This window comes from Corvus cornix, chromosome 15 (assembly GCF_000738735.6).
Source record: "Corvus cornix cornix isolate S_Up_H32 chromosome 15, ASM73873v5, whole genome shotgun sequence".
Lineage (NCBI taxonomy): Eukaryota > Metazoa > Chordata > Aves > Passeriformes > Corvidae > Corvus > Corvus cornix.
Window position 1 is genome coordinate 10,294,043 of NC_046345.1, and position 23,722 is coordinate 10,317,764.

General features: G+C 43.7%; 1 protein-coding gene across 1 annotated transcript; it reads right to left on the minus strand.

Moving 5' to 3' along the window:
• Positions 1–5: 5 nt before the first annotated feature.
• Positions 6–20,929, minus strand: RNF10 (ring finger protein 10). Its single transcript, XM_010398071.4, has 17 exons — positions 20,354–20,929; positions 14,475–14,674; positions 11,802–12,001; positions 10,719–10,809; positions 9,501–9,685; positions 9,287–9,423; positions 7,635–7,795; positions 7,173–7,301; positions 6,759–7,017; positions 6,396–6,529; positions 5,738–5,855; positions 5,317–5,418; positions 4,694–4,828; positions 3,779–3,876; positions 3,490–3,550; positions 3,179–3,337; positions 6–2,280 (listed from the first exon to the last, which is right to left on the minus strand). Exons 1-17 carry the CDS (start codon positions 20,511–20,513, stop codon positions 2,204–2,206), a joined length of 2,406 nt encoding a protein of 801 aa, XP_010396373.3. The 5' UTR covers positions 20,514–20,929; the 3' UTR covers positions 6–2,203.
• Between the last annotated feature and the right edge of the window lie 2,793 nt (positions 20,930–23,722).

Below are 23,722 nucleotides of genomic sequence, written 5' to 3' on the forward strand. Positions count from 1 at the left end.
ACAAGTACTGCTTAGATATTTATTAAGTTTACACCAATCAGTTACAGGAAAGTAGCATTGCTGGTATTATCTCGAATCCATAGGAAAACAAGAGACAATTGAAGATACTGTCCCTGTGGGGACTGCCCCTGCAGCAGGGACAGCCTGCCTTGCCTGCATCACTTCCCTTATCCTAGTGTCTGTGACATGTGAAGGTGAGTTACACCAGCTCCAGCTATTCTCTCTTCCCAATGCAAAGAAAAGTTGACTGTAAATGTACAGAGATAATAAGAACACAACAGATACTGGTTAGACACTTAAATAGTTACTCCTGTTCCATGGCTTAAAATTACTTGCTGTGAACAGTTAACTGCATATTTGAATCTCTCTTAGTTGCTTTCTCTGCCCTCACCAATTCTTTTCCTATAAGCATTTTAAAGTATTGACAGCAAGATGTGTTACCACTTTCAGGCATCTTGTCTTAGTTTCTTTGCAGTCACCTGACAAGCTGTACTCAGTCTTTCCATCAAGCAGGGTTAGTTGTGACCAAGTGTGAAGTCAAGCTGCTTTCAAAGAATGCTTTGCAGGTGTTTCGTCTATCCTACTGTAGCAGTTGGAAGCATACTTTATCTTCCCCCTCTCCTTTCTGGTCTACAGCCACATGTGACATACTCTTTGGTACTAGCTTCCCAAGAGACACACATCTGGAGCCTGTTGCTCTGCAATCAAGCACCCATGTATTGACATCAGCTTTTTAAACAGGGACACAACCACTAACTGCCAGTGATGTTGGAATACCTAACTCCAGGTGCCTCAAACACACACTTCCTTGCTCAGATCTGTCTCGGTGTCAGAGGGACAGAGCACACCGAAGTCTGTGCCAGTGCAGTCAAAGACAACAGAAGACACTGTCAGTCTCCTTCTCTAAGTTCAGTGGTACTTTATACGAGCACCCTGGAAATTAATTCTGCCAGCAGGAAGGTAAAATTTGAATCTGTGCAGTGGAGGTTTCTGGGGCTCCACACTGCTGTGACAGTTCAGCTACAGCTGAGGAAGGGTACAGTACTGTAAGTGCGTCTGTGTATGATTTATTGCGACTGTTGGCCTTGACTGGTACATGACACCTAAAATTCATTTTATTCAACAAAATCCACACCACTTAACTCATTAGCTCAAATCAAACCACAAGCAGTGCAGAATGTGACCACCCAAAGAAAGAGTGGGGAGGGGTCCAGGAGAGACATGTTCGTAGCACAGATCAACTTACATCTGAGAACCAAGCAGATACAGGCCCTTAACCCAGTACAAGAGAATCCCAGTTTCTTGCTGGGGTATGAAAGTTACCTACAGACTTCAGCTATCAATTGTTCTTCCAACTCAGGAGCAGCCAGTCTCAAACCATCATTCAGATGGTTACCAGAAGCCCTAGAGGGGAGTGTTTATTCTAAATGATCAGATTAAAAAGAATCTGTAGCCCATGGTTGGCAAAAAACAAAAAGTAATAGCCTCACTCACTGACATTAAAACAGACCTGAACAACTGAGAGAAGTCAGGAGGTTCCTTCTACCACTAGTGCCAGTTTGCATTTTGAAATACACAAATCATCAAGCCACTTTAAAACCAAGTAGCCAAGTTCTGCTTCACACTCACCTCAGCTTTTTATCTTTCCAAGCCAGGAGAACAGGAGGAATTCTTGCTCTTTAGAAAAAGAACAGATAACAGCAGCTAACACGCTAAAGCCAGTAAGTTCTTTTGCCTGTTTCCAGTGCAGCCAAAACCAGTTTCTCAGGAGAGCAGTTTGACAGCTTTACTGTAACAGCACTACCGTCAGTCGGATGGACTTCTGTCCATGAATAATTACAGGGAAATAAAGGCTCTCTGCCTTTTCTCTTGGGTAATACTGCAGTACTTTGGCAGTGCCACACAGCTCTAAGGACTTTGACACTGCTTATCAGGCCCAAAAAACTGACTTGGCAACTAGAAGCCTTGGTGGATTTGTCTGTGGGTTGTTACTTCCAAAATTCTGTTTCAGTATAAATTCATTAAGCAGTTGGAATCAAAACATGTTACTTCAACATACACTGTCATGGTTTCCTCCTGAAGCCTCTAGAAGTCCTGGAAACACAAGTTTAGGCTGTCCAAATTTAAATACTTAAACTACAGCAGCAAAACAAAGCAAAATGAAAAGAAAACCAGGAGAGGAAACTTCTCTTGAATAGCAGAATCACTTTGTGTGAACAACAGAGGTGCTGAACAATAGCTTCTGCTTCTGTTTCTTTCTTTTCTTGCCTCCCTTTTCCTCTGTGAAGAATTAAAATGATACTGTCATTCTTGTCATGGAACAGGAACATCACACACAAATGATAAATGGTCTTCCCTAGCCTAAGTGGCTTCTACCAATCCACAACACTTCCTATAAACTCACTAAACACCAGGTAGTTTAACAAAAAATTACTGCAGATGAACTAAGGGAGACTCCATCACACCTGAAACACAATTACAAACATGCCTAAATGATTGCAAAGTTAATCCTGCAACAGCAGACCCTAGGACTGCAGCATCCAGCAGTTTGCCTTTCCAACAAGTATTACTTTCATACATGCCCAAAAAAACCACTGCAACTGGAGCAGACACTCCACTGAAACTCCCAAGCCCTCCCATCCAACTCTCTCCATCATCCAGTGCAGTCTCCAAACAGAAGCCAAAGCTAACCATCAGAACTGAGCATTAAAAATTAGTTTCACCAGCCAGCACCAGGTTTAAGTTCACCTCAATTTGTTTCACACTCCCTAACTTGAAATTTCAGCTAGCAGTTACCTTGTCATTTTGGTCAAACTGAAGTGGTAGTTCAGCAGCTCAAGTATTTTTAATTTAAAAATGCATAACCTGAACTTCCTTAAGATAAAGCTTAATTTAGGTTCTGGTAGAGACATGGCCGACACGATTGTCAAAAGCCATCTTTGTCCCAACAGGATTCTTTGCCTGTTGGAGATCTCAGCTCCCACTGAGAGGTTGCTTTAAGCTGACAGAAGCCCTAGGCAAGCTGTTCAGAAACCACAACCTGACAATTTTAAGAACTGTTCTCTGGCCAATTTTTGGTCCCCAAAATTGCTGCTTTCACTTCTCCCAGAGGAAGAAGGGAAAATACTCAATTTTTTTGCTTTCAGAAGTTTTCCTGTCTTTTCCCCCTGCCTTTTACCTGATAAATGATCAGCTGTGGACGGTTTGTCCAGTTTCAGGAGGGCTGCCTCAATAGCTTGGCTGAAGGAATTCTGGAAGCTGGGCACAGGTATCCGGTCAGAGCTGTCACTTTCTCCATCACTGTCTACAGGCACAGGGAGTGCCAGAGTGTTCTCATCTGAAAGAGGGAAGGGCATGCAGAAGGCTGTATAAAACTTTTCACCACACAAATGCTCCTCCACACTCCAGATCCTTCTTTTGAAGTTACAAGATTTCTCACATTTAGACACACGGTAAAGAAACTGAAGTACTACTACCAAATTTTCTTACCTCTTGTCTTTGGAGCAGGTTTAGGCCATGTTTCTGGTTTTGCCTTTCCAACTCTCAACATCTATCAAAAAAGTTGTAGGGTATGATTAAATTCCACAAACTTGAACAATCCTGCATACCCCCTAAGTGGCAAGAAAATCTAGAAACCGCCTCAAGCAGTCAAACCTTTTAATGTTTCCTTAAGATTTATCCCACATTGCTTTTGTAGGGGAAGCAATTGTAGTATCAGCCTAATCTCCAACTAAGACACAGGTAATTCTGACAAGATTCACTCTGCTAAATAGTTTACCTGGGCAAAGGAAGGGAAGGGAGACTCTTCTTCCAAGCTTCCACAGAGCAATGGGCTGACCTGGCTGGCAGCAGGTGACAGCAGAGTTGGAATAGAGTCTGTATACACAGAAAGGAGCTGAGAATTAAAGCCAGTTGCATTTGGCCAAGGCAGTCATTATGCTGCTTATCAGGATGTAACAGAAATAAAGTTTTGTTAACATATGTAACTCATCCTTTTTATCTCATCGGTTCTATCCATCAGTCACACAGTAGGACCTCTCAAATTTCCTCAATCTTTTTATTTAAGGGAAATTTAAGTTTGCTTGTGGTTTTCTTTTTGTTTTCTTTGTTTGTTCAAGGGGTTTTGTTTACTTTTTTTGGGGGGAGGCGAGGGCTTTTTATTGGGCTTATTTTAGTATAATGTGTTGGAGAAGATGGAGATGATAGAAAAAATGCCAGTAGTGCTTTCCTGGCACACACTCTTTTCTTCTCTTTTTGGGGCAATTGTTTCCTTTCTTCTGCCTCATGTAAAAGATGGGGTAACTACAGTGCAGATCTCATATTGTCAAAGTAGAGGCAGTAAAAAGCAGACAAAGGAACAGAATGTTTCTTAGCCATGTGTGCCTTTTGTGTATGATCTCATAGGCAGTCTAGGAAAGAATCATAGAATCACTGAAGGGTTTGAGTTGGAAGGGACTTGAAGACCATCTCAATCCACCCCCCTGCCATGGGCAGGCACCCCTTTCACTACACCAGGTTGCTCCAAGCCCCATCCAACTTCGCCTTTAACAGTTTCAGAGATGGGGCAGCCACAGCTGCTCTGAAAAGAAGCTGTCTTTGATCAGTATTGAGAAAGTTTAGCATGATTACCTGAGCAATAGATCCCAAAAGAATGATCAAGAGCTAGATGTGATGTGTTTTTCCACAAGCTCACCTGTCTGAAACACAAGGCTTCTGCCAAGAGGAGACTGACAGAAGCTCTGATGATCAATGCTGGTAGTTTCTCTGGGGCAAGAGGTAAAAGCAGGGAACTGCTGCAGATTCTCTAGAGCAATATGGACCTCTGGATCTAAAAAGAGATTTTAAATTAAAGCACTACACAATGTGGGGGAGGACTGTCAATATGCAAGTCATTTCGGGAGTCTAGGAGGTGCCAACTCATTTCTTTCCGCTCTCTATTTTGGAGACCAGTACGAGCCCTGGTGCTGGATGGAAGCAGTTTCTAGGCCTTTTTTTGCCTTCTTCACTTTTCACTTTACATCGTGATTACTATAAAAACAAGAGAGCTATGTACACCATGGAGATAGCTGTGCCCCTGAATGCCCTCCATCTCTCCCAAAATGTACAAGTATGCAGCAATTGCATAACATCACTTAACATCCTGACTAAAACAGCTAATGTTTTTCATTATACAGACATTGTTCCTAATACTTTGTAATCTTGTTCTAAGTACACACTACAAACTACAGGCCTCAGAGTTCATCCTAAAGCTCAAGAGATCAGCTCAGCAACCAAATATGACTAAAAATCCACCAGTTATGCACCATCATGACTTACATTTGCCCTGTTTCTTGTTTTCTTCTATCTCAATCCTGCGTTCGCGCCGTTGTTCATCGCGAGCTTTCTTCTGCCGTAGACGTTTCCTCTTTTCAAGGTCATCTAGGAGCAATGCACAGCACTGGATATCAAAAACCCCAATAATCTGGCAAGGTTTCCTACAGCTCTGAGAACAACCTTTTAACACATTAGTAGCAAAATATGCTTACAAACAACATATGCTCTTCCAAGCAGTCGGGATGTTTTATTCTTTTTGTAATTATTGTTTATGAAACAGTGAGTTGGGGCTGTTCTGTCTAGCAGCCATTAGACAGTTGGTGCAAGAACAGTAAAGCTCTAATGTATGTTCTTTTTTCTACCAGTAAAGGGACAAAACCAACTTCCCCTTCATGGAAGAACCTACTAGAAAGGTAGTACAAACCTGAAAACAACTCTAAAGTCTCCTTAGAGATGACAGGTGGCTTCAGAGCCAGTTCACAAATGCTGAACTCACAGGTGAGGGGCAAGTGACAGAGGTAGCGATGACGCTGTCTTATATCCTGATAAAGAGAGAGTGATATGTCACCACAAGGACTGAAGGCAGCCATGGTGATGAATGGAAATAGAATGCACACCATTCATCAAATCAAATGGAAAAAAAATAGCACCAGTGACACAATAATTACTTTAAAAACTACAAACACATGACGGATGCCCTGAGTCAGAATCAAATGTTCCAAGATCTCCACCAACTACATCATAATCAGACTTGAATGCAGTTGTTCCAGCTTGCTTACTGATTTTCATGTTCTTCTTTCCTCCCTTCTCACTCACATCACTGGAATAAAATTCTGCAGTACCAGACTTGCAACACAATTATTTTTGTACTGGACCTTCTAGAAAAAAGACTAGACTGCAGCCTACTTACCAAAAGCAACATATGCCCCAGCACCTTCCACAGATGCCCTTCACAGATTATCATCCCTACCCATTCATGCTTATTATTTCTTACTACTGAGGAGAATCAAGTCTCCTCTATCAGCTACAATGATCAATCTGCTAAAACAAGGCCCTTAATTAATAAGAAGTAAAATAACTACCTCTGTCATGGAGTAGCCAGTTATCTCCACTACAGCTGCAGTTATCTTCTCTGGACTCTTCTCCAAGCTGCCATATTCACGCACAAGGCATCGAACGTTCACAGGGTGAAGGTACATGCACTGTCCATCCTCCGCTGAAAGGCAAGACATCATCACTCCTTCTTTGCCTGTTCATTTTCAGTACCCTTCTCCCCACCTCAGTACACCCTCCACTAATAAAATTAAAGCTCCATTCTGAGTTCCTGTGGCCCTTTTATTTCACAGGGGTTAGCTGCATCTAATGAACTGACAAACACATTTCTCAAGGAGGGTCCCAAAGGGGGCATCTCTGCCCCTATGATTCCAGGATTTCATTCCACTGACCTTGATAAAAATAGTAAAAAGGAGAGCTGCCAAGAGGTCCACTGCTAATTGTATCTTTAGATTCTTGGCAACTTGTTTCAGCTGGATTTGGTTCTACTGTAGTGTTCATAACAGGTTCTCGTACAGTGTCCACCTCAGGTACTTCCTCCTCATCCAGCACTGCCTCTTCTACTTCCACAGGAGGTGAAAAGGAACGTGCCAGGTCAGAACAAGGCTCCACAAGCTCCTCATCGAATGCAGAGAGATATTCCACATCACACTACCACAGCAGAGAGGATAGAGTTAGTACCACGACACCTCCTTCAAAGATTATCATTTCTGCAAAAATCTTTGGCACAAGTTCACTGCACACTGCAGTGTGAACTGGCAGAACTAAGTGTTAACACGATCTGCCAGAGCAGATTTGTCACCCACCTTTTTCTCTTGGGAAACAGCAGGCTCCACAGCTTTGGAGCTTTCTAGGACCAATTCTTCCACAGCTGCACTGATTCCAGCAATGCCATTATTTTTATCCCGGTCAGCAGAGAGTGCTGTTTCTCGCTCCTGCAGAACATCCAAAGGGATCAAGTTTCAATTTGCCATTTAAGCCAGGAGGCCGTCACCATAGCTATTTTTAGCCTTGCCCTCGTATTCCTTTCCTGGAATATCATCCATCAAAAACCATTCTGCTGTGTTATCCTGAACACCACACCAGATACCTGGAGTCCAAAGGCTACAGTCTCCAAGGTGTATAATGCTACTCCAGCAGCAAACACCAGCAACTTGCTAGAGACCAGAATAATCACACACAACCATCTATGCAGCAGAACATGGATGCTCAGCACCCAGCATACTCTTAAAAATAAAGCTACTAAAAGTCTCGCAAGAGGTTGTTACCTTCAACTCCTGGATAGCTGCCTCAATGAAACAGGCTTCTGGGGTGTGCTTTTCTTCCTCATACTGTTTCAGCAATGCCGCTTTCTCCTCCAGAATCACCAGCTGCAAGACCTGCTCCCTGGATGCCAGAAGCAGCTTTGAATACTGACTGTGCTGGTCATCTGCACAGAAGGAGCACCAAATCATTAATATCTGCACACAGAGCCACCAGTTTGAACTGCTGCTTCTTCTGAAGTTTTGTTACTGCTCACTTTTGTGAGTTAATCCCCCAGGGCAGACAACACTCAGCAAGAGCTTGATACAGACTCCACAAATTACCATTGTATCACAAGCTGGTGTCACATAGCTGCTCTGACATTTATCTCCCCCACACAGCACTTTATCTGCCACTTCACCACTGAGTTGCTACACATCAGTAAAAATCAAGCCTAAACTTCTACACTGTAGAAGCATCCCCTTTGAGAAACCTTGGGGGCGTCAAAACTTCCTGAAACAATGCAGTCTGCAGCTTCTTCCTCTTTCTTCAAAAATACTGCAGTTGGAAATTTCTGCAAAGCACCCTACTTTGGCTCAAACTAGTTCATAAGACCATATGTATTAAAAATGCATACAAAACATTATTATGAGGTTTTTACAAGAAGCACAGCAGAAATAGTAAGCTAAAGAATTGCAAGTTTAGCAAAAGGTGACCATTGTCACTACTTTACAGCAACCACAGCATCCCATATTAAAACAGTCCCCGTATTCACTGCTCCCCAAGGGTCCAACCTTGCCTACAGACAACAAGTTAATGGTGAATTTCCTGGCTTTAGAATGTTCTCAAATCCTATATTTGTTCTTTTGTTTTATGAAAGGACTTAAAGTCCTCTAGTTTCAAATACTGAGCAACACGTAAGACCACAGCCTGCATGCTGGATTATCCATCACATGTTAGGAGACTTGACTTTTTCCAGAGTTTAAATGCATGCAGCCCTTCCTAAATGTGACTGCAAAATGAAGTGAGCCAAGACAGCCCACAAAGCAGCAATGTTCAGTAAAATTATTTCTTTAGTCACAAAATTTTTGTGATACTAACAGATAAGATGATGAGTTAGTCACACTCTTGACTGGAGAAAACTGAAGATGTCAGGCAACAGATGTTTGGAATAGGTTTGCAATAATTTTGATTATTTCCCCATAGCATTCACTGACTTCAGCTGGTAAGTGCAGATGATGAAAACCTTGTTGAAGATTACAGCCTTGAAATAGTTTAGACACAGAGACAGTTATTTTTGTGAAGCTGTATAATGAGGAGTCAGGAGGAAAAAAGTTAAGGACACTGAAGAGCCAATAAAAGCAGTAATAGTCACACCAATGACTGCAGATGCAACGTACACATCAAACTATAAGCAGGGACTGAGAAGGTAGGAGTCTGAAGTGCAGTCACATGAAGGGACACAGCACACAAGCTAAAGCCTTACAGAAAAACAGTGTGAATAGGAAGTTTACTGTTAACATGTGGTCATTAAGCATTTCAGCTGCTAAGCCCCATGTTTTGCAGTCTAGTGTATTTTAAGGTGACAGCATGGCACTGCCAGGGTAAATTGTCTCTACACTAATCCTGGTCACAGTTAGGAACAGGATTCCAACCACCAGGATTCAGATACACTCACCTCTGATGTAAACAGGCTGAACCACATTCATCCACTGGGATTTGGGCAGTGCTACCAGAACACCTTTCTCTCTTCTCATAAGTTGCATCGTAATGGTATCACCAATTGCATATTGACGTGTTTCCATAGCAACAACACTGCAATTTATAGAGGAGGTTAGCAGTGTAAAAATAACATTTCAAAAAGATGCATGACTTAATTAATGTTGTCTCACCTCTTGAGATCCTTCTTGTGAACAGAGCCATAACAAATAGGACACTTACTCCAGGTCTTTTCACTCAAGGAGAGATAGTGAAGAATACATGCCCAGCAGAAGATGTGCCCACAGCGGGTGATCTTGGCTGCGGTTGGTGGGTACAGACATATGGGGCAAGAGGGCACTTCATGGCTACAGATTCGCTGAAATGGCACATGAGAAGAACAGTACAAGTTTTAGACTTAGAAATCAGTTCCTGGGATACAGAATAAGCCACCTGTAAGATCTACTCTAACATATTATCTTCCAGCTCTTTAGGCTCTGTTCATTTACCAAGAAATTAGTGCACTGTGCACTAACACCTTCAGACTGCACAAGGAACAACCTTCTAAGCCACCCATCTTATTGCTTACATCTTATTTCTACTCTAATGACATTAAAAAGTGAGTTTTCTCATATTCATCACCTCACGTATTCATCATCTTTACGAGTTAGCAGCATCTTCATCATCCAAATTCAGACAGTGAGAAGATGGCAAGTGAGCTCTGTGGCCTCTCACACAAGCAGACTTATGCAGCCCTGTGTAACTGTGAGACTGAACTTACCCATTTCCATGAACATGCTAGGTCTAGTCAGACATTTTGGTAGCACCTCTGTGTGGCAGAGACATAACTGCCAAGCAAGCACCTAGATTTTTTCAGCTCTCTTGTAGTGACAGGTAACAGTAAGCCTACCTCCTCGCCACCTACACCATGCACAAGACTGTCTTGGCAGATAATACATTTCTGCTTGAGGCAACCCAAAACTTTTGACCACAATTCTCAAGAGATTTTCCATTTTGTTGCTAGGCAAGATAGGCCACCTATGCACAGAATAATTCTTCAAAATTCTACACTCTAGTCCTCTTCCATGGACTCATGCCTAAGTTTTCTGTTAATATCTCCATCACAAGGACTCTGTCTACAGAATGTCAGATTCTATTTTTGATGAACTCCCATCTGTGAAAGCAAGAAGCTGCTAATTTTCCTAATAGATTTTAGCACTTCTCTTTTCCTGTCATGAAAGTATTTCATAATATATTCCGTGACAGATCTTTCCCAGTATTGTGGGAGTGACAGAAAAGGCCTCAACTCAAAAACAGCTGAGTTTTATGTAATATCACAGAGGGAAAGAGGTAGTTAAAGACAGGTTGAGGTTCTTAAGAAGGAAAAAAAAATCTAGCCCATCATAACTGACCACTTGCTCCACAAAGTCCCAGTTGACCAAGGTATCTGGATCAGCAAAGTGGACTGTGTAGTCCTGTTCTTCAGAGACAACAAACTGGCAGCTGGGGAAAGGCAAAGAGACAGATGATCCACACAGTTGTTTCTAAAAACTTTTTGAGAACTATCCTACAGGATTCTCTGAGCTTCTTCTTTGTCCAGAAGAAAACTGCTGGATGCAGTCAGTAACTTATATCAACAAAAAATCAAGAGTTCAGTTCACAGCCAGATCAGGATACTGGTGTGTCTAATTTCAGTTAGACACAACATCATACACTAAGTACAGAATGAGCCAGGCAGACTGGTTTTCCAGAAACATGTAAGAAACAGCTGCAATGGGGATCTATTAAAAAACAGGGAATCCACGAGGGGAAAAATATTGTCACAAAAATTACAGCTACTGGGGTTCCTGCAAATAGACTTCACTACAATAAGCCACAAAACATTATGGAGAAATCAGAAGCATCAGTGCTGAAAATACTTTTTATCTTTAACATTATCAGAGACAGGAAGTCCTGAACACACTTCAAACTCTGGGGAAATTTCCAGTCAAAAAGGAATTCTGCTGCTAGGTTACTATACTGATCATCCTTTGGGTTATACTACATACTTAGGGGCCCGCAAAATAATCAGCATTTTAAGAACTAAGACCCATGTAAGTAATTGCCTTTGGGACTTATAAACTCAGATTAGCTTTCATCTAGCAACTGCTATCCCTTCCATCTCAACATACCAACTTTTGGAAAAAAACAACCATCTTCTATAATGAACTACACAGATATTCCCAAATAGGAGTGTCATGTCCCAAAGCCATGCTTGAAAATTTGAGCAGAAGATTTTTGTTTGTATCTAAAGGACTCACTCCATCAGATACCTTGCGAATAGGTGATGACAACATCCCTTTAAAATATAGTCATTACCACTAAAAACACTACAGAAAGGTAATTTCACCCTGGAAAAGACAATACAACTAGTCAAGCCCAAATGCAATTCCCTGGTTTGTCACCCCTTACAGCTCCATGCCTCTGCAGAAGAGCCCCATGGATCTCCCACTCACTTGGCCTGCAGGAAGAGCTCCTTGTTGAATGGTTTATGTCCCCACTTGTTCCTTTTCCCCCAGTTTCCATGTCCATTCCCATCAAAATGTCCTGCTTGGCCACGGGGTTCAAAGGTGAAGTTCAGTAAGTGGTTCAGATTAATCTTCTTGGGACCAGAGAACTGGGCAGGGCTGAACTCTGCCCGTTGAACCTCTGCTACCTAAGAGAGAACAGCATTTGTTAGAAATTGCTGGAGTTTACAGCAAAAGCATCAGTACAGGTGGACATCCAGGCCCTATCAGTGATAGCACACAGAACACGCAGCATCTACTCACTCACCTTCTCCCATCCCTGTTCTGCAAATCAAGTAGTGCAGCATTAGAAATGCATGAGAACTTGCAAGTCAGAACTCAGTGGTCTCATCCCACACTGAGCAAAAGGAAGAGAGAGTTAAAACAGCCACAAAGACAAGTAAAAGCTGGCAAAACATAGTCAAGAAGTTGTTCAAATCCTCTTTTAGACAGTAATACAAGCCTGATTACTGTTTGCACAGGTTGTACTTGTTTTGTTTAGTTTTCATATAATGAAGCAAAGAACTAGAATTCAACGGAGACAGCAGGTGAATTTTGAGCAGGTGATCTAGGTGAGAAGTGCTGCTTATCCATCAAAACCGAAAAGTAAGAGTATCAGTTAAAGCCCACACTCTACAGTATTTAGATCCACATCAGCATCAAAGCCTCAGTCTAGTTTAACCTTGATATCAGCAAGGCCATACAATTACTTTCTCACTACCACTATCACTTGTAAATTTGTGCCCTGAAGTGGTTGGACACAATCAACCTTCAGAGGGCAAACTCTGGCCTGTGTAGGAGACTGGTTGGCAGAGTCCCTTGGGAGGCAGTGCTGAACGGCAAAGAGTCTAGGAAGACTGGACATTCTTCAAGAAATCTTAAAGGCACGGGAACATGCTGTCCCCTTATGACAAAAAATGAGCCAGTGGGGAGGACCAGCCTGGCTCAACAGAGAGTTTTAACTGGAACTCAGGAAAAAATGGAATTTATGACCTGAGAAAGAAGGGACAGGGAACTCCGCAGGACTAGAAGGATGTCATGAGGTTATGCAGGGAAAGAAGTGAAGGGCCAAAGCCTGACTAGAACTTAATCTGGCCACTGCTGTAAAAGATGTTTCCATAAATACATCAGCTACAAAAAGAGAGCTAAAGAAAATCCCCATGTTTTATTGGATGCAAAGGGAAACAAACATAGTGGCAAAGAGTGAGGAAAAGGCTGAGGTACTTAATGCCTTCTTCCCCTCAGCCTTTAATAGTAAGACCAGTTGTCCTCAGGGTACCCAGCCCCCTGAGCTGGATAGGGAGCAGAATGAAGCCCCCATAATCCAGAGAAACAGTCAGTGACCTGCTGTGCCACTCAGACACCCCCAAGTCCATGGGGCTGGATGGGATCCACCCAAGAGGAGATGGAGCTGGCAGCAGTGATCATCATTTACCAGCAGTCCTGGCAAACTGGGAGGTCCCGGTTGACTGGAAGTCAGCAAATGTGACACACACCTACAAGAAGGGCTGGAGGAAGGATCTGGGGAATTACAGGCCTGTCAACCTGACCTCAGTGATGGGGAAGGTTATGGAGGAGATCATCCTTCAAACCATCACACAGAGTGTACAGGACAACCAGGGGATCAGTCCCAGCCCTAAACCCAGTGTGTTTATGAAGGCAGGTTCTGCCTAATCTGATCTCCTCCTATGACAAGATGACACACTTAATGCATGAGGGAAAAGCTGTGGATGTTGTCCACCCGGACTTTAGACAAGCCTTTGCACAGTTTCTCACAGCATTTTCCTGAAGAAACTGGTGCCCACAGCTTGGATAAGCACACCATTCTGAGTAAAATACCTGTCCAGATGGCTGGGCCCAGAGAGTGGAGGGAAATGGGGGGACATTCAGCTGGGCCCCACTACTGGGGTTCCCCAGGGCTCAGTATTGGGGCCAGTCCTGTTTAATGTCTTTACCAATGGTCTGGACAAGGGCATTAAGGGCACCCTACGCAAGTTCACAGGTGACACCAAGTTGGGCGAGAACGTTGATCTCCTGGAGGGTAGGAAGGCTCTGCAGAGGAATCTGGACAGGCTGGACTGATGGGCCAAGGCCAATGGTGTGACATTCAACAACACCAAGTGCCAGGTCCTGCACTTGGGTCACAACAGTTCCTTGGAATGCTCCAGGCCCGGGGAAGAGCAGCTGGAAAGCTGCACATCACGAAAGGACCTGGGGGTGTTAGTTGACAGCACCTGAACATGAACAAAGTGTGCCCAAGTGGGCAAGGCAGCCAATGGCACCTGGGCTGTACTAAAAATAGTGTGGCCAGCAGGAATAGGGCAATGAAATTGTGTCACTATATGTTTTCACAAAGGACCTGTGTCATGAGATGGGTACATGGCCTGTCTTGGCACCCATTCCTCAGATGGCATTTTTACCTAGAGCAAAGAGCACGCTCTTCTTTAGTTGCCAAGTTACTCTGCTCACACTCCCTCTGGCATCTCAACGATGTTAGCACCTCTTATCACTCTATTCCTTCCCAGCCCAGGAACTGAACACAGCAGACCTGTCTAGGCAGGCCAGGGTGATCCTCTCATCCCAAGAAAGAAGGCCTTGGAGGCATGGCATTACACTTCTCACCTCATCTCGTCTTCCACCATTAGAAGAGCTAAAAGGTTTGCCACTTCCACTGCTGCCTCCCCTTTGAGGGGGCATCTTGTTAAAAGCTTTGCTTTTCTGTGAATTGGAGCGACGGGACTGACTGGAAAAGTTCTCATTTTTTGAATATGAAGTTTCTCTTTTACGATTATAACGTTTGGATCCACTTGCATTCTTTCCATCTGAAAGGAAAAGAAAAGAAAAATCAGATCAGCAGTCTCAGAGCTGGCCCCATGTACTGCACCTCAGCTAACTTCACCTCAGAGATGAAATCACCTCAGCCACTATCTTAAGGATAGTGTTTATCAGGACATTAAATCCCCCCAGTAACCCAAACAATTTCATTCCTATCATTGCCCAAAGAGCTGGTCAAAGAGTTTAAAAGAATATATTTGCTGTGCTCTACCTTTTATAAAAATAGTTGAATTTCCTTTTTCCAGATTTGGAATTGCACCACCACATATCAGAGTGTTGCCTGGTACGTTACGTTATAAATACTAACATCACATACCACATCTTCATGCCCCATTACAAGAACTGACAACAACTAGTTCTCTTTTTTTCATTTAATTTGCCTAAAACACACATTTCATCATATTTATCACTACACTGAAAATACACTGTATAAACACACTGCTGCCTGCATTTTTCTTGAAGGCTTCTGTTGCCTGCATTCACTCACTTCTGCACTCTATGCTTAAAAGATCCCAGCAGATCTAATTCTGTTTAAAAAACACACTTTTATGTCATCAGGCCAACAAATGCTAATTGATCTTGAAGCACAAACCAAATGCTTTGTGGCCTTGCAGGGCACATACCTAAGATCTAAGTATTAAGTCCACCAACAAGAACTGCTTGCAAAAAACCATACTTGGCACACCACTGACCCTAACACAGGATGCAGTGGTGAAGCACAAAGAAAAACACTGCAGGAATAAAGTTCACGAGAGCAGAAAAATCACTCCAGCTCTTGAGAGGGGTTTTCTGTGCCTTAACAGCTGCTACATCCAACTGCTAGAACAGAGGTAATACTATGAAGGTATTTCTAGTAGTCTTAACACAAGATCAGAGTTGCCCAAGGACACAACGGACTGCTGACTGGTTGCTTAACCTGGCACTTCCACCACTCGCCCTAAGTTTTATTTGTTGAAGAGGTATGGTGATAAACTCAAAAACAAAACTCCTCAGGCCCCACAAGACATCTATCCACACCAGCCAGCCCCAAAGTCACTCTGGATACTCAGTAAACATTACACAAATAGCAAGGCCTCACACAGTATCTAGTTGCATTTTATAAAAGCCTATGAGTTTCCCTTTTCCCACTTTGTAGTCTTCCTCCCCACCCCTTAACGTAAACCTTACATGGCAGGCAAACACACCACTGTGATTCTGGATCATGTTTCTCATACAGGCAGTTTCATTGCCAGTGCTTCCAGTTTCCCCCTTTCTCAGCACCACTTTTCATCTACCGAAGCATTTAAAACAGCTGGAATGGTATATATATTTTTTTTTTGGTTACGTTTTTTCTCCCACCTGCACCTCCCAAAAAAGGTGAGCTGAGGACAGGATGGTCTGTGTGTTATTGCATATTACTGAGGATCCAACTTGTAAAATAAATTAAGTAATAAAAGTGGCTGGACCAGGTTCTGTGCTGTCTGCTGTTTCTTGCACTTGTCAGACTTCAGTCTTTGCCTGCAACTACAGCTAAAACAGGACACTATCACTACTTTCACACAGTGTGACAGACAAACTTCATTTTGCAGACAAACTTCATCATCAGAAATGGCAATTTACTCTGCTATTCAAAAGGCTGATCCTTTAATTCAGAATTAAACCAACTCTGTCAGAACCACAGCTGTGTAACTCAAACACATGCCTGCATAGCTGGCAGTGCTTTAATGCACATCAGGCTCAAAAGACATGGCTTGAGCATTATCAGGAAAAAAACACCCCAGAAGCTGCCAAGTACTGAGGGTGTGACCAGGTCTGGTTGAGTGATTAGGCAGATCTTTTTTGAGAGTGTTTGCAGGGAAGAAGGAATAACCAACACCTCAGAGTCTCTGGTAAAAAATTAAGTCATTTTGAAGAGGTCTGGACTACTCCTTAAGTTACTCAGGAGCAGAACTTGTCAGTTTAGAGCTCAACCACCCTCTTAAATCTGTAATTTCAGCAAACGCACTAGAGGGACACGTGCTTGTTGTCTGTACCACTTTGTAGTTTCTCTGCCATCTTCAAATGGGGAAAAGAAACAACTCAAAAAACATCAGTCTAAACTGGGTGTTTACAAGGCCCCGGAACAGGGAACAGCTCACCCCTGCAGCTGACAGAAGAATTTCCTACCACTTAAAAGTTTTAATCGAGTTACTCACAATCAAATTTGTCAGTCAGATGGTTTACATACATTCCTGTCATACGATAGGTCCTTTCAAGCCACCTACTAGAGCCTTTGGGAGTCACTTTAGTGACTCTCGTATTTTATAGGAAAGAGCTCTCCACTTGTGTCTTTTTTAAAAGGACCCTACAACAGTCTAACAATGCTTCAAACCTGATTTTACAGATTGTTAGTTTCACCCTCCCCCCCCCACGAGAATAACCGACCTCAGTAGAAGTCTGGTCCATCAGAGTAGTAATGAAATTGGTCAGCAGACAAGCAGGAGCTCGGAGAATGCACTTGTAAATTGGAACAGCTTTCCCCGATCCTGAATTAAGCAATGCTGTTCCTTCCAACCTTTCTAGCATGCCACATGTCATGCTCTCTGCTTTCTATCATCCATCACAGCACTCCCACAAAGAGCAGGGCAGGACAGGCTGCAGTCAGGCACCGAGAAAAGTGGAAGATTCTCACTGCCATCCTCTCTTGTGAGATCCCAGTTTTAAGTAGCGTTAAGTTTGGATTTGGTAGCTTCTCTTCTCCCCTCTTTTCTTGGCAAATTAGGAGTTAGCAATAGCAAGAGTGCTGGTGAGGTACTTACTCTTCACTAAGGTCTTCAGTTAGTCCTTTTGCTGTTTTCATGGCATCTAACCTACATATACACAAATTATGGGATTTATCTCCCCATTTGCACTCCAAGAGACTTACAAAAAATACTGTCCATATAATTTAAAAAGACTAGCAACAAAACTGTTCTTGCATTTTGGAGCAAGCCCTGAGATTTGTGGTTTCTCCTGCTGCTAGAGGACCTCTATCTCCAAAGATCCAGAGTGAGGAGATGAAATTCACAGCGTTAGGAGCAGCTCTAGGTGACCACTTGGGCACTGGAGCTGCAGTACTGGTTTGTTACTGGGGTCAGAACTGCTGTTTCCTTCCATCTTTTTCACCTCTTTCCTGCTGAGCTATGCTGAAGCCAGCAGCATTGCATAAGGGATCTGGATCACACTAAAGCCACAGGGTTGTTTCATGAAAACACACAGAGGCTATTGCTGCCACCAAGGCAAACATCCCAGTGAACAGGAGGTGACCGACTTCTCACACAGCCCAGCCAAGCAGGCTCACACGGGGTCTGATAAGGCCCAGGAATGTTTGTGACAACTAACGCTGTCCATCAGCTCTTAAGGACTGCAGAGAATCCCAACAAGCCTGTTTTGCCTTAGCTAGCTACTTTATTCCACTCTAATTGGATGTGATTCCTGTTGGCACACTAATACAACATAAAGAAACTTTCCTGCTGGAAACTTTCAGTTTAGTTTAGTCTCTGAGGCCAAATTCAAAAGATAGGAGGAATCAAGCTTCCAGAAAGACAAGGGAATACAGTAACCTATTTAGCCCATTTCCAGCTGCACTGCAAGAGAAAGAAAAGCTACCATAAGGATTCAGGAATATCCATTTCTTCATTTCTTCAGCTGGACAGTTACAGCAGGTAACTCTGGAAAGCATCAAATGGCAAGTGCTTGACTGGATTTAACCCAGTGACCATCTAAGGAAGGTCCATAAGATTACCTTCCCTTTCAGAGGAGACACAAGATTTCCAGAATACATCCTATACCTGTCCTTAAAGGGATGGACCACATCAGCTACAAGGACAGTGATAAGAAACTCAAGAAAAATATTCCATATGGTGACATGCCAGTATCTTACATGCAACAGCTATGAAAATATAGCGACAATTTTACCCAGTTGCATCCTGTGTAGTCATTTGCCCTAATTTCACCAAGGGAATCCTTTCATTTTAGTTTTCAGTACACTCCAGTTAAGATAGTCCTAAATAAACACCTACTCCTATGAAAAGAGATTCTAATTTTTCCGGGTCTCTTTGATGCCCTGTAAGGGAAGCAACTCATCCATTTGCCCTCCAGTGTAGTTCAGAAGCAAGTATCATTGAAGTGGAATTATGTAATGACAAAATTTTCCTCTGTTTTATTTTAAAAAGAGGTCTTAAAAAGTCTTGGGGTTTATTAAATTAAAAGTATCAGAGTAGAAGAGAACAGTCATCACAATTCTTCTCCCCACTGCTCCTGTGCTTTTGGTGATTTTTTTTGGTTTTTTTTTTGCTTTTTGTTTCCAGTGGCATTGTTTCAAGCCTTTGAAAGGTGACATTCCATAAAAACCACTTAACACTTTTATTCTGGGCTGGAATATCAGGCCTTTTACTTCCTTCCTCAGTACAGATACTGTGTCTTCTACATGAAGAGATACCAGCCACAGCACAGGCCATCTTAACTCCTTCCTGAAGGATGTTTGTATTCTGAACAAACATGAAGTTTATATTGTGAACAATCCTCCACAGAGCATCACACACCACTACAAAAGAAGCTGAAGTGAGGAGGTGTCTCTTGGCACGACAGAGACAGAAAAAATTCTTCTTAAAAAGACTTCCAAGTGTTTGAATTTGAAGTTAAAATTTCACTGTAATTGCACAATCCCACAACCTGGGGAGCTGTGGGTGAGTCATCTCCCATGTCCCACTTCTGCCAATCCTGTGGAAGGTCAATTAATACAGGTGAAGAGCAGGTTACCCAGGACATGACCGTGTTTAGAAGGTCCAAAAAGGAGTCAACAAACACCGCCAAGATACTAATTTTGTTAACCTGCTGGAGTGCACTGCTGCTTTCTCAGAGGCCTAAAGTAATACAGCCGAAACAAACCACTGAGGAAGAAGGAAATTAGTACAGCAATGGTGGTGTAGCAATCTGTTGACACTCTCTCATATACTTCCAGGACTAAAAATCACCAATTTAATCACTACTGCCCCATTTCTAGGTTTTAGGAAGGTAAAAAAAAAAAAAAAAAAGAAAGGTTGCCAGGAACACTCTGTTCCTAAACTGGTTTAGGGAACTAAAGGGGCTTAGGTCTTACCTTGAAATGACGACAGGAACCACACTGGCTCCTGACAAACTGCTCTGTCAGCAGAACCAGCTGTTTGCAATGCCAGGGGTGACACTTTGGGTTGAATGCCAGATAAGCAAATTCTGAGCTCCCCCAAAGGAGGTCCCTGAAACACCGGGGCAAGGGGAATGCTGTGTACAGACCTCCTTGGCAAGGTGTAACAACGACAGGTACAAGATAAAGTTAAAGGCTCTATTCACAGGCACTGGTGAATGTATGTTCTTACTATAGCACCAGGGCTTTAGCTCTCAAGCTAGTTGTTCCAATACTAATGAAGATAAAGCAATAACCCTTAAAGGAAGAGGAGAGCGGAAATCCCAGCTCACCAAACAGCGAGCAGAGCCGGAAGAGGAAGGAAAAAGAAACCAAAAACAGACAGTGACCTGAAACGCCGCCTATTAAACCTAGCTGAGAGACAAACAACCCGATAAGGCGAAGTTCAGCTTCGCCACAAACCCAAGGGCGGCATAAAGCCGTCTGTCCCCCCGGTCCCAAGCTCACCCCCTCCCTCCCTGCGGAGCCCCTTCCCAGCTCTTACCGCCTTTGGGTTTAGACTCCCCCCCGGCGGGCCCGGCCGAGGCGGACCGTGGCTGCTGCCCTTTGCTGCCGGCCGAGGATCCGGGCGCACCGGAGCCGCAGGGGCTGCTCTTGTCCATGGCGGGGGCTACGGGGGTCGCGCCGGGAGAGCTCTGCAGCATCAACGGGCGCCCTGGGCGAGCGGCGGCCCTGGGCGAGGGGGCACGACGGGCGCTGGCGGAGCCGGCGGGGGCCCAGGCTCATGGCCCGCGGGGGCGACCGGCGGGGGCGGCGCAGCGCGGACTCGGCCTCCTTCATGGCGACATCTTCTCGCTGCTCCGCTCGAACCGGGGAAGGCCGCGGGAGGCCGGGCCGGGCCTGCGGGGCTCCGGGCGCGGGAGAGAGAAGAGCTGCTCAGGGAGCCCCGCGGGGCCCGGCGCTCCTGCCGCCCGAGGGGTCGGCACCACCCCGGCACCCACCGGCTGCTCGGCGCCGCACCGGCCCCGGCTCGGCCGCCGCTGCCCCGTAATGGCGACAAGTCGCCCGCAGCAGTGGCCGGACCCGGATGCAGCCGGTCCCGAGCGGGCCCGCGGGCATGCCGGGACTCGTAGTCCTGGGCCGCGCGGAGCGCGCCGGGAGCTGCGGGGCGGGCCTGCCGCGGGCCCCGCACACCGAGCCTGGAGTCCGCCCCTCGCTACCGTCCCCGCACCGAAGGGATCACCTCCAGTAGCGTCCGAGAGGATAGAAAATCATCTGGTATAAAATCAGTGGTACCTCTTTGTAGCAAATAACCGTAAAAGTTAAAAAAGAAAACCAACGCAAAGTACCTCATCAGGTCTACTTGAAGTGATATTTTTTAACTTTTCCCTCAAAGCAAAAGGGGGAAAAAGACCCCACAAGGCAACCTCGATCCTAAAAGCATTTCTTTTAACCTTTAAAATAACAAAGATCTTGAATGCCTCTCCTGATGCCTTTTCCATTATTTTAGGGATGAAAGCTTCAAGTTCTGTGGGAGAGCAATTCCCAGATTCTTAAAAAAAGTATGGGTGGAGCATGTAAGGGCATCTTTACCCCCATAATTCATATCATGATCTGAATCTACAGCCCCTCAAGTAAAAGCTTCACTACTGGTTTTGTACGCACAGGCCACATGCTCTGTAACACCAGTATGATCAACAAATCTAGGAATTTGTGTTTTACAAATTTCAAACTGTGAAAAACGAGGTTCACTCTTAGTAAAATTTTAAGGAAAGTTTAATAAAAGGGACAATTAGGAGACAATAGCAAAAAGGGTATTACAGTCGGGTGCTTTGGCAGAGATCCAAAGGCACACCTCTACAGCCAAAAGATCGTCTTTAAAGTACATCTCTTATTCCATATTCATCACAATCATGCATGATTCATAAATTCTTTGGAGTTTCTGTGTATCATCCATCAGCCTTATCTTCCTCCTTGGCTCCATTCCGTCTCTGCTCCCTCCATAAATTCTTCTCTCTGGTTTTGGGTCTTCTTCTTCTCTGATAAGATACTCCAGAAATGTGAAGGCTTTCTCTGCCCATCTTTTTTAAATTGACTACATAAGCAATGGACATTCTATATCACGTTTTACATTACAGAACCTAGGTAAAGTTTTTCTAACATTAAGGAACATGAAAAAAACCAACATCACGATACATTCATAACAATTATGTAACATGTGAAAAGCCAACATCACAATACATTCATAACAATACCTCCCTTTTCCTGTTTTTACAGATCATTTGGCTTGAGCTGTATCCCTTGTTTCTAGCCTTTATTATTTGCTCATTTTTTTCACAATCAATCTTGCTTCTTCAAAGGGGTCTTTGATATAATTTTTTGCTTCTTTAACCACTATGATCTTTGTGCCGTTCCAGATGTAGCCCAATTTTGGGTTCCACAGGCATTGGTAATTTTGCCATGCCTTGGACCACAGTAGATATTAATCGAATGAAACAGGGGATCAGGCAAGGGAGAAATATCAAGCCTGCGGTGGCACATAAAAGGAAGAAGCCTCACTTCTTCCACCATTCTATTCCCAATACATTATCCCACCAGCTAAGTTTTAGTGCGGATTTATTTCTGCAGGCCTGGGCCCTAGGGTATATCACCGTGTCCCGCAGCCATAGGGAGGAGGAGGAGAGAAGATCCAGCAGGCAGGAATTGTGCAGCAAGATTGATTTATTTAACTATTTTACAAACTCTTTTATAGACTTTTTTCTTCATAGTCTAATTGGACAAAGGATCAGCCACCCCTTGGGGGTGATTGGCTAAAATCCTAAAACATCCATTGTCAAAATATTTTTCTACTATACCATAAACAAGACTTTTCAAGGTTGCAGGTGGCTTGGGTGTTTACATTCCCTGCTACCTCTTCTGTGAGAGAGAAAAGTTTCTCACAGACTTAGAAAATAGCAAGAAAATCCTTGCTAGCAGCATTTTTGTATCTACATGGATTCCCACTTTTGGACCGGTACATGGGTTATTTTTCTGATATTTTTGGCTATATCTAGGATGGCATCCCCATGGTCATCTATCTTCAAACAACAGTCTGATGTATTAAATTTTCCACAAACCCCTCCTTCTTCAGCCAACAGATAGTCTAAAGCCAGCCACCGCAGCTCTTGTTTGGCTTTGTTGGCTAGCTAGTAATTCCAATGCCTAACCAGTTTGGTTCATTATTATTTCTACAACTGCTTGGAGTCTTATAATCCGATTCAGCATGTAAATTGGGGTTCGATACCCCCAACTCCCATCTTGTGCCCAGGCGGCTGGCCCGTATGTTTCAATTATGCGCTCAGTGGGCCATCCCTCGTCTCCCCATTTTTGAGATCCTCCAATCAATTCTCTTTTATTCCTTTTCAGATCCTCGTACACTGGTATTCCTAGTTGATCTCCGTCTGGCTCTGGTAAAAAAAAGAATCCTGGGTGTATGATTCCCAGGGTATGATTCCCAACTCCCTTTCCACCGAGAGGGGAGCTTTGCATATGCCCTTTTTCCACATATCCAAAATAGGCCATCTGGTGCCTTCCAGTAATCAAATTTTTGTTGATTTATATTTTCTCAAAATTCTAAAGTCTGGGATCCCAAAAATAAGGATTTTTGTTTGTATCATTGCATTGAAAAAGTTTGACCTTATTATTGTACTTACAATTCTTTTCCTTTGTTTTTTCCCCGAGTCCAGTACAGAGCTGGTTTCTCGGGGACGCACCATGTAAAAGTTCTATTACTGACCTTATATCTCCTACAGGGAGTATTTCCTACTTTGTTAAGGAAATTGTTTCCGGTACACCAGAGACACTCCTCTCCTATCACTGTTGAACTCAGTACCCACCCTTCTGGTCTGTTTTCTCCCCTTATCCTTGTCCGATT